General features: G+C 41.9%; 1 protein-coding gene across 1 annotated transcript in view; it reads right to left on the bottom strand.

Moving 5' to 3' along the window:
- Positions 1 to 12127, bottom strand: part of plxna4 (plexin A4) — a 146218-nt gene that overhangs the window by 51476 nt on the left and 82615 nt on the right. The window contains exons 4-5 of the mRNA XM_003972873.3: positions 7518 to 7646; positions 32 to 132 (exon numbers count right to left, since the gene is read on the bottom strand). Coding sequence (XP_003972922.2) covers positions 32 to 132; positions 7518 to 7646 — 230 coding nt within the window. The remainder of the gene's footprint in view (positions 1 to 31; positions 133 to 7517; positions 7647 to 12127) is intronic.

The following is a 12127-nucleotide window of genomic DNA, read 5'->3' as shown; positions in this document are numbered from 1 at the left end:
TAAGGCTTACAAAACAGAAAATTTTACTTACGTGTTGTGCAGGACACACCAGCCACAGTGGGGATCTCCGGAACCAAGACACTCGCTGCAGGTGGAGTACTGACCACAGGCCTCCACTGGCACCCTGGACAGCTGCAAAGGCCAATATAACAAAAGTTAAAGAATCTCTTCAAGATATCCAAAAGCAGATTCACATGTAATTTTTTTTTTTTTAAATCAGCAGGGATATTCATGGAAGTGTTTGACAGCCTCAATCTTCTCTCACTTGCTCCATAGGTGAAAAGTGGCCACTTGGGAAAATAGTCCTCTATTATGAAATATGACCCTGCCATTTCAAACTGGCATTGATTGGCACTGATTGACATGGATCTTGAGTGACCAAGTACAGGAGACAAAACCGAGGTAGATCTTGGTCTCCTGCCACTGCTGGTTTCCACGGCAACAGGACGGGACAATAATAGGTGTTGCTGGCACTTTTGATTAATGAGCCTTCATTGGTGGATGACCGCTGTCACTCCGCTGCCGCTCAAGGATGGCAGCTGGGAAACAGAGACGACATTATCGGTTTGGGACTGATAAAGGCTCATGACTAGAGTGATGAGTGTGCAATGAATGTGTGTGTGTGTGTGTGTGTGTGTGTGTGTGTGCGTGTCTGTGAAAGGCCAATACTATACATGGTGCAAATTACAAATATTTCTGTTCACCTACAAACACAATGCATTTGCATGAACACCTTACTTTGGGCTACTGATAAGAGTGGAATGAACCCATCCAATTGGTTCATGACAGAGTGCTATAAGAGATCTGACACACTGGTGCAGCTGTGTGTTACAGCTGCTAATGGTTCCATCTGCTGTATGCAAAGACAGCGATTCCTGTTTCAGTCGGTAATAATCACCCTAATTCTGCCCACACTCAGAGCTGGAGTCTGAAATCAAAAGCACATTGATGTTGTTCTAGTCAACATGTCATTACATTTTTCTGTTTTGTTTTCTTTGTGTCTGTCAGCGAACAATAATCGGCAATCTGAGGCATCGCTGCATTGACTGTGTTAAAAGGGAAGATATCTCCTATTGTGAAGAATGCTCCATTATTTAAGGACAACAAACGGCCTACCAGCACTGTGTCGATATACGTGTGTGTGTGCGCGCACAAGCATGCACATGCACGTGCGAGACAATAAGTCTACCTGCATGTTTTGCCCTCCGTACTGTGTAGAGGCACATTTGCATTAGATAGATAAAGGGAATGAGTTTGAGATGGATTTAGACTGATAGTGGCGAAAGTGTGTGTGCGCACATCATCAAACTGAGCACACATCCTAGTCGTCACACAGTGGATTTTCCCGCTTCCTGTCACTCTTCAACAGTTCCACTCCTCAGCCCACTGCCGTTTAAATAACCTGTTAGTAGCGGAAAAGAAAGGTCATTTTCTTTGCCTATGAAAGGATTTCTGCAGTCAAAGCCTTATAAGGCACAAGCTGATGCCAATATTGGCTACGCGCACATGAGGGGGTGTATGTGTGTAAGTCATCTCCAGCCATGTCAGTTCAGTGAGAGGATTATCAACTCCTGGTCTGCCTTTAAAGCCAAGCACCTCGACTGAAATATAGCAAACAATGGCACCCTACTCAAACGCTTCATAATTTAACACTTCGTTGGAGGCAGATATGCCTGCACACACTTCCCAGACGTGTACACACACAAAAACAAACACGGATTTGGAGGCTTTACAGAACTGAAGGACCTTCTGATGCCTATCGAAGCTTCAGATGCCTACATCTGGAGCAACTGGGTTTCAGATAAAGCGCACAAGTACACGCGCCATATTCAGAGCTCAGAAGAAGTGATGGGCGCCGATGTGAACGCTCTCTTCCAGGCGACGTGTACTGATATCATTCATTCTGCTTCTCTCTGTCTCTCTGTCACTCAGCTGCCCAGAGGTGTAAAAGATCACACATTCATCATATCGGCAGGGCCTCCGGTGCGCGACACACAAAAACACATGCATACACCCGGGCAACACCTTTGTTCCCTATTTTCTAAAGAAAAAAAAAAGGATTTTGGTGGCTAAACGCCCCAGTGGCCCCCTTGTCTCCCTCATCTTGATATCCCATGTCGTGCTATCTTTTCTATGGGCCGTTTCCAGTGAAGGGACCATTACAATCTTCTCTGTGGCGTTACCATTATATCAGCAGGGATAAATACAAAGGACGAGGTGCATGGCATTTATAATTCGCTCCTGTCTTAGGTGAGCAAATGACAGCCATTACCTCCTGCACTCTCACACCATCCACAAAGGGGACAGACGGAGGCTTGTGAATACAAGGTGGCAGCTCTACTTCACACATTGATGTGTAGGGTGTAGATTTACATATTACTTCATTTACAGTTATGGTAAATGTGCAATTTCTTTCTGGTTCAGTGTAATTACATTATGAGATCTTATGCATAGTGTAAATTGTAAAAGAACCCAAATCATCAGACTAGTTTGTTTGGAAGAAATCATTTAAGGACCATTTCTACTGTAATCATTCTGAAATTAACTTTTTGATCCATATAAGTGACTGATCAATATATCTATATATAACAATGTTTTCCATGGTATAAAAGGAAACAAGGATTAAGAGCCACTGTTGGGAATAGATTTAGAAGATCAATTTCAAGAGCTTCATCGCCAGTCTGAGGAGATAATGCTCCACTTTGTTTTGCTTTCTCTCTTTTCTCTGCACCCCCTCCTCCATATGCAGAGCCAGAGGCCTTCAACCTGCAGTGGGAAAATGATCATTTAATAAATCTGCTGAGACTTTTATTACCAACTAATTCCTCTGCCTCATCTCTACACTTCTCTTTATCCTCCTCTTTTCCCAGAACCACCACTTGTAATTAAACAGGGATTTCACCTAAAGCCAAATTCCACCACTCCACATGAAAATAAAAAGATAGCCCAATCCTGCCTTACAGCCTGTAGGACACACACGTTCTCTTATCTTTTTATGTGTTTTGCTTCAGGCTGGCTTAATCTCTCAGTCCAACTCTAATGAGAGTTTGTTCATTAGTTTGGGATAAAACTGGTATTGTGTCATTAATATCAACAGTCTAATAATTTAGTTACATCTATTTAATATCGTGAATCATTTGGCAGAGTTTAGAACCATGCATCTCCTCTTCATCTCCTACTGTCCTTACTTCTGCCCTGCTCTCCACTTGAATGGAGGAAAGAGTGACATTACCAACAAATAACACACGGGATACATTGCACCCAGACCCTGGCTGCACATGACAAACTGCTCCATCCATCAAGCGCCAACTGAGGGTGTTATATCACAGACTCTGCTAACAGCGTAATTTTTGTTTTCATTTGACGTTCTCAGAGGTTAAATGCAAAAGTCATCCATCCTGCCGCTGGGACTGTCAGTGCATGACAAATGACTTGGGTACAATCAATCATTTTCACTTATCTCTTCAATCCAAAGAGGCAAAAGGGCCACATAGAAAGCAGTTAAAGCTCAAGGCACAACAGATTCAGTGCTGTAGTTTTAGGAAGAGCCAAAGTTTTATATTCTCATAGTGATGTCATAGTAAATGCTGTAAAGGGCATTAAAGTTGCTTGTGGTGATGGGTTTGATGGAAAGGATTGGCATTTATTGGCATTTTCCCCCAGTGGCACACACAGTGCTTGATCCAGCCCCACGGCACAGTCTGGGTAAAAAATAAGGGGACTATTAGACAGACGGGCAAAGTTTTTTTTTTTCGTTTTTTTTAATGCTGCTGATAACGCTTGTCAATGACACAGTTTCAGTCTATAACAATATTTATAGATGAGTTGCTTCACCATTTCTAAAAGACTGAAGCATCTATAATTTGATGTGAGTGCAGGAGAAGAAACAAGGAAGTGATGGAACACAGAGGTACATTGTCAGAAAAAGGACTAAGCCAATAGTTCAATCCATCCTTATCTGCCCCACTTTGACTGTTTTCATAAGTGTGTCAGGCAGAAATTGCTTTAACTCAACAGTTCTCACTTCCCTTGGTAGAACGCGGCAGACTGTAGCAAAACTGGGACACAATGTGCACATTTAAACCGTCATAATGTACAGACACACTAAAGGGTGAGAGACACACAATGTAAGTGATGTGGTGAAGAGTTTCCCCACTGATTTAATGGGAATCCAGTTTTATCTGTGATGAGATTCACAGATGCGAAGCTTCCACAAACTGTTTTGTTGGCTTTTCCCTCAGGGGGTTAAACAGAATTACCCCTTTGAGTTTCAATAGTTTCACCTCACTATAGGTAAACACTTTCAATAGTTAACGTTCATTTCCCCGTTGCCAAATCATTTAGCACTGCATGTGGGAGTAACAATACTATCAAGCAACAGTTTAAACCTTCTGGAATATATTCTGGAAAACAAATAATATATTCAATAGAATTTTGTGTATTTGGCAGACTGGTGGGAAGTACATTTCCTGTCTGCAGAAATTAATTGGGTTTAATATGGAAAAGAGTTTGATCTCCTCCCAAATGCCCTGGAACCTATGTCAAGTCCTGGCACAGCCATTCATTGAGCAATGTAATCTTCACTTAAAATCAAATTCAGCTTTTTTATTTATTTTTAAATAGTAGCAGATAACAGCAGTCTATGCTCCATTAAGTGACACTGCAGTCAAGCTACAGGTACAGCATAATAATGTACCAATATCTTGCTGATGAATCCCTAATATTCTTCAGAGCATTCGATTTGGCCTCCTATAAGCCGATGTTGACACTTTATGCAGTAGCAAAAGAGCAACTCTTACTTGACCACCACATACTGGAAATGAGTCTGTCTCCAGTCATTCAACATAATTAACTGCTTTGCATGCTTGTAACATTTCCACATTGCGTTATTTTACATCCAGACTTTGATATTCCTCGGACAACTACAGGTGTTTGTGTGATGAAATATAAATTATCTTCTTTTTTTATTATTGCGCAACCATTCAAAAAGAGTTTTCTTATGTAGATCAGGTGGCAATTAGAGAGAAAAGGTCTTCATGTTTCTTTAAAATTTCTGGCCCTTTTGAATCTAAAAATCAACACTGTATGCCACGATCCTACAGGAGCCACGCGCTGCTCCTCGTGTTTTTCTGCTATGGGGCAAATTAAAAATTTAAATCTGAAAAAATGTGTTGGAATTAAATGATCAGACCAATCTCCAGCAGCACCATCTCATTCAGCCATGAGCTCATGTTAGCAGGTCAGTAAAAGCTCATCACCCATCTATATTACCAGAGGGGTTGGTGCTCTGCCCCTGTCATATAAACACCCCCTTACATCCATATTCGCTGTCCAGACTATAATCTGACAGGTCCCCTTTATGGCAGAAGATCTATTTAACCAACTAGCAACATGACATGTATGTATTAGGCATGTGTGTGAAATGTAGAGAAATCCAATTAGAAGAGCGCCAATTGTCAGGTGAGAAAAAAACGCAGGGATGACAGATCATTCTATAATAGGGGCTGGTGGAATAGAAGAGAGCAGGAATGGGGACAATAGGATGGCTTGGGCTAAAACGACAAGAGAGGTTTAGGGATAGAAGGAAAAAATAGGGTGACCAAGATGAGAAAAAAGAACAAAGACAGGCAAAAGGAAGGATCCTGAATTACTTTACAAATCTCCTTGAAAATGAACAGGAGCAAAATCCATAAACCTGACAGGACAAACTCAAGTCAGAGAATGGATGACAACATAGAAGACTGCAATGATGGCTGCAGGAATGGCAGGAAAAAAAACACATTATACTTTCATGTAGGTTTTCCTTGCCACCTACAAATGGTCAGGTAAGTGTGTTGGGTTCACTTTCTCCTCCAATGAGTGCAAATTGTCACAAAAAAGCTGTTTTTTCCTGTCAGAAGCACGGCCCTTCAAAGTCCCACTGTTCACTCATTTTTACAGAAATTCCACCATCATTTTTCTAAATATGATTACAGTTATCAAATGTTAGCTGGATATATAGCAAAAACACTACACGAGCGCCCTTTCAAAGACAATAGACTTTTTAAAAAGCAGTATTGACACAGTTCCGTCTCTACAGGTCTGTCAGCCACAACAACTCTGCAAGCGGGGGTTTCTAAGGTGAGAGCAGCAGGAGAAGAGCTATATCGACTAGCTCTGTTCTCAGCCTCCTGTTGCGGCTCCACCTCCCATCATGTTCTTTCTCTTTCCGGATGTCTTGTTCCTCCTGCTGTATCACACCCTCTCTGAATGTTGTCTGCCCTATAAACAATAGTTGGTCTTCTATCAACCGACTCAGGCCATGGTTGCAGCTGATTATGTATCCACCTTCTTCCTCAAAACATTAAAGATGGTGCCGCCTTCAGAATGACGCTGGTTGCGACAGCACTACAACATCCATACCAAAGAGGCAACAACCTTGATGGAATAAGTAATAAAATAAATGTATAAGAGGAAAGACGGCCTGTTATTCGAAGGGGGAGTTATTTCCTCTGTAATCGCTTTCTATGCAAGTCTTGTAATTCCCATATGTTTCTCCCAAACTTTCATTGAAGGCCAGCCCTCTAACTGGGCTAATAGACTAATTACTATTACTAACAAGGTCTAATAAGTACAAACACAACCACCGTGGGGCAACAAAATTCACTTGTTTCACTCACTTTTCCCCCTGTACACATTAATTGCTATGCAAATGAACACAGCTACATTTGCAATATGATGTTGGGCAATAATTGCATGACATAAAGGAAATCAACAAAATGAAAGGAGTGCAAATTAAGTATTCTGTAATCTCCTGAAACTAATTTCTTGCAATGCACTCCAAGAGAAGAAAAACTGAATAAATTCCCCTTGTTGCGTAACTGATTCATACAAATCCTAATTGGATGTAATGGAATATTATTCCAAAAATGATTCCTTATTGTCCTAATTCTGCTCATTTGTTTCCTCATGTGTCTCATTACCGTAAAAATCTACATTTGGAAATCAATATTCTTGTCAAAACCAAAGTTTTAATACAATCATTGAGCCAATTTGGGCATATATGTATGATAACTACTAATTATACATAATCAGATATGTAACAGTGATATTTCTACCATCTAAACATCACAGAAACTTGCAGTGCAATAACATTCTTTTTAAACATGACTGAGGCCTCACTGAATTAAGTGGAGCTCAATTATGGGTTCTGTTACAGAAGAACCCGTTCATTCAAGTGTGACGGAAAGAGGCTTAAACTACAGAGGAAGAGATGCCTGCGTCTCAACGATGCTTTTGTGACATGTGCACACTTGTGGCTGCATAAGGCGATGGAAGTACATGCTCATGCCTGTGTGTATTTGTGCTTTTTGTCCTGTGTTAGGTGTGAAGAGGCTCTTCTGCTTTATCGGTTTGCCTCAAATGGATGAGTTTCTCTGTGTGCCCATTACATAGATTACTGCTATTTCACCCTATGTTCCAAGTGATCAAGGATACAAAAGATAGTGTGTGTGAGTGTTTGCGTGTGTTTCTCTGACCTGGGTCTCCGACATGACATAGAGGTAGTGAAAATCAGAGGAGAAAGCCATGTCTCTGAGGATGGGCCCATTGTCCACCGCCTGAACCGTCTCATACTGCAGCGCCAGAGAGGATCCATCCACCCGGATCTGGAGGAGAGAAACACACAAAACCCCATCATATATTATATGCTTCTGTTACTGGTGGAGCACCCATGTTGTCTCTCTGATATTAGAGCAAATACCAAGAGGGAAATATAAACCAGCAGAAAGAGCGTAAAATGAGAGCGTATAATGTTGCTTGAAGAGACGGCATGTAGCGCAGCAACTTGTGCAAACAGGATTACAGGTATTATTAAAACATGACAAAATAAAGCCAAATTCTAAAACAACATTACATTTTTCCCATGCATCATGTATTTTGTACTTAAGACCATCATTTTCTATCAAGATTAGAGCCAAAAGCAATTAAGGTAATTAAACATCTGGGACAGAGGTGTGGTCTGTGGACGTGTCAGTGTGTTTACTCAGCACAAAGTGCAAAGAACTGGCTCTGCAGTGCGAAGCCGAGCCCCGAGCATCTGCTCGTACATCAAACACATAGGAAGAGTGCCAAGTGATTCCTGAACGATCAGGTGGCTGACGTTTCCCCAGCATGGCTGTTCTGACGCAGCCTGTGAGGGCTTGCAGACAGGTGTGAAGCACGTCAAGTCGAAGTTGTGATGACTGCGGATAGTGGTTTGCACAATTAGCAATTGAGAGTTCAAAAGGTTACAAGAACAAAAATGGAGATAATTGGACAGAAAGCAGATGGTCCAGCAGGAAAATGACTTCATGATTAATCATTATACACTCGCACTGTCAGCATATCATTAAAATGGCCTCAATGACAGCTCTCCCAAGGCTAAAGTCTCTTGAGTTTGACGGGCTTCGACTCTAAATTTAAATTGTAAAAAACTGGGCTGAAGTGCTAAATGAAAGAAAGATAAAAAGTTATGGCTGTGCCTCCGAGTTCCCTTTATGAGGAACAGCTTTTGTGTTCAGCGAGGATGAAAACATGCAGGGGACTAGAAACTGTATAATATTAGTGCTCACGGCTCCTCTATTGCCATCTCACTAACTGTAAAGAGAAGCACAGAGAAGTGAACGTGGTGCCGTACTCCTGCCACCTGTTTTACAATCTTCAGTTTTTTTATACAGGCGCCGTCTTTCACCCCAGATTCACCCTACACTCCCTATTTCCCTTTGTTTCCTAGCCATTCTTCCCATCTAACCGTGCCTGCTGCTTGGCTTGCGCGGTGATCGAGATCTCAAAGGACTTCGAGTTCTGTGTATCAAAGCTGTACACACTTTCACTGGAAACCATTATGCACTGTGGGGTCAGGTGCAAAGAAAAGAGCAGACGGGGAACAGAAGATGGGGAAACAAGAGAAGGAGGCAAGGAGAAAGGAGCGTCCATGTGAGACGCGGCCAGATTCAGCAGGTGAGGTTATCTAATCTGCCCAGTTAATTTGAGGTGCACCGTGGCTGTGCTTTGTACACAGCATGCGTGTGTATGCAATGATGAGTGCCCCTCAGCTTCCCTGGCCGTAGATGTGAAACCTGCGTGTAAGGGTCAGTAGTTTGGAAGATTTAAATCCATGGCAGTGGCTGAATTATTGCATTAGGAAATTATCGTTACTCAGCAGGGAGCAAGGTGAATGAATGGACCACTGAGACGGGCAAATTAAATACTTTAATTTCCTTGATTAAAGGTTGCTTTGTGGAGAAACAACCAATCTTCACTTTATTGTCAGAAAAGTATAATAATAATGTCTTGAAGTATTTTTACCCGTCCTAAAATTATTAAGGCAGCTGCAGTGGTGCTCAGCAACATTATCTGATTCCTTTTCAACAGTAATAAAGTGGATTAGCTGTTCTTTGCTAAATGGATTACAATGCTAATCTCTGCTATCACATTAGCCCTAGACAATAGACACGGCTCGACACTCTACTCTTCATTCTGTTTCAGCGTGGTGGGAAGGTGAGAGCTACCTCGGGGTCACACATACATGCACAGATGCAAAGAACTGTTCACATATGCACTTGCATGTATGGAAACATTGGAATGCCAGATTTCACTCCTTCACACACATCTAATACGCACCGGGCTGTTCACTAGTCACTTTGAAGAATTGTTATTGGCACTTTTCACTCTGACAAACCCTGGAAGAGTGTTATAAATTTCTGTTTGCATGCACAGTAGTAAACAATGCGCCATAAACTAAAAAAATAATTCATATACCCTAAAGTAACCTTGCATGGCATGTATCCCCCTAGTGGATGTATGGAAGAACTACACCAACAATGAAAACGTGAATAAACTCAAACACCTTGCCTCTTTTTACAGTCAGAAAAACAGTTTTCCAGCACAGAGCAGAACACAGAGACTGACAGCCTTTCTTAAAACTGTCAATGAAAAATACTGCCATCAAAGTGTCTCCCTGACTTGGGGCAAGGCGATTAATTGAAATTCGATTTGGACTTCCGGAGATTATGAAAACAAGGTAATCGATTAAGAATAAATAAATAAATGATTGTGCCATTGCTTGCTTGTGTTGCTCCCATTCTGTCCTGTGATGTAAAAATGACGAGGACTTGTTGCACCATCACGGCAACACAATCAATTTTAGTCATTTAAAGGAGGCAAATCACAAAGATGTTTAAGACCAAGTGATAAAGAAGCAGAAAAAGGCAGAGAAATCAAGTAGGTTTCTCATCTCCTGCCAGAATGAGTACACTACCAGTTTATTTGCTTTAATCTATTATTTGCTAATACATTATTTCTATCCGTAGATAAATTTTTTTTTACTGTAATTAAACAATCATTGTGAAAAACCTGTTTAAAGATCAACAAAACCAAAATCCTCAAATCAATGAATAATCGTTTTGAACATTTGGGATTTTTAATATGATTTAAAATAATCGGGACAATGATTTTGACTGTAATCGGGCAATCCTATCCTCACTCCACAAAGCCACTCGAAGCAGAAGGTGTGATGGAGATAGGGAAGCCATTCCGGTGTGAAAACCATGGGAAACCCATTCCCAGTTCCCTCACGCTGGCAACGTGTGCGGCAACAGCACGTGGAATTTGCTGCCCTTCCTCTGACTGTGCATGAAATTTATTTTGACGCAGGTCTCATTTCATACTGTTGTTTCCTACCCCTGTTTAAAACAGATAACTTGTTTTTATCTGTGCCAATGTGTTAAAGGCTTGTGGAAAAAACATCACAATAAAACTCACAAAACATCATTTTTTTATTTAATGTTCCTGCTCAATAATGCTGCCCTTTAGACAACCCCTTGCACTGAAAATGCCAGTGTTGAGGTCTGGAACGGCTTACACGGTGAGAGGAAGGCGGCCCGTCACACAGAGTTGCAGTCTGTTAAGCGTGGCACACACTTTAACACACCAAGGCTGGAACACATGCCATGACCAACATGCTGCCAGTGGAAGCCAAAATAAGCTGCTGACTTGCGGTATCACCGCGCTGACTCAGGTCATACTGCCACAGTGAGCCTGAGTGGGCCGAGGCACAATGTCATCCAAAGTCACGCAGCATGCTGGGAAACCTAAATCGCCGTGATGCTCATGTGAAGAATTCCACCGGATCCCCGAGACGCTCATGAGGAAAAACCCAATGTCGGTGCCAATATTTGTGGAACCAAACTGGGGTGATGGTCTGTCTTTAGCTGGATGTGGCCGGGACGAGCGGGGCTCTCTCTTTAGTTCTAATTTTAGCGCAGCTTTTTCAGGACATTCAAAAACTTGCAAATCAATATTTTCACAACGTTGTCATGACATCCGAGACAGGATGCAGGATTTTTGTAGTAGCCGCATGAAAAAAAAGTCAAACAGCAGCCAAACCTGCTACTCAGCTCTCAGGTTTCATCCCTCACTGTCAAACTGCAGCAGTGTAAAGCATTAAACCAGGACTGGCAGGACCTGCAATAAGATCCTGGAAATGGAGACAGCGGGAGTGACAGAAACAACGAACAGGGACATCCACTCTGAGAGCAACAAGAAGAAAGGAAGCTATGTATCGTTACTGTAATGGCACTGGCAGTGTGCCTCTCAACACGTCCTGTTCATACCGACAGCTGTACAATGGCGGCTGGCCGATTGCCCAAATCTGCCCAGCTCTTTAAACGAGTATGGGGGGGAATCAGGCAGAAAAATGGGGCTAGGTAGACTGTATGCATTCTCAATATCAATCAGTTTAATGCCTCTATATATAGCAATAGGCAAAAGATCAGTCACAGATTGGTGAGTGTGGATAATTTGACATCAATCCTAGGTTATTATTAATGATGGAACTCAATAATGTAGGCATAATCCTGCTCGCGGGCTGCTGGAGCAGAGGATCACCTTGTTTAATGTTTACCAGGTGTTGCCAGGGACAACCAGAGAGTTTTTCTTGTTCTAACCAGTGCTGGTCACAGCAGAAGATATGAAACATATGCAGACATTGTGTTCATTAAGTGTACTTTTAAATCCCCCCCATCTCTTCTTCCATCTCTCCTTCCAGCTCTACTCATCTTGATGACGAGGCAAAAAGACCTGCTGAGTGGAACTAAACTCATTCTGT

Source organism: Takifugu rubripes, chromosome 18 (assembly GCF_901000725.2).
Source record: "Takifugu rubripes chromosome 18, fTakRub1.2, whole genome shotgun sequence".
In the NCBI taxonomy this organism is placed as follows: domain Eukaryota; kingdom Metazoa; phylum Chordata; class Actinopteri; order Tetraodontiformes; family Tetraodontidae; genus Takifugu; species Takifugu rubripes.
The sequence above is the reverse complement of the archived record's forward strand: the minus strand, read 5'-3'. Positions and strand labels throughout refer to the sequence as shown.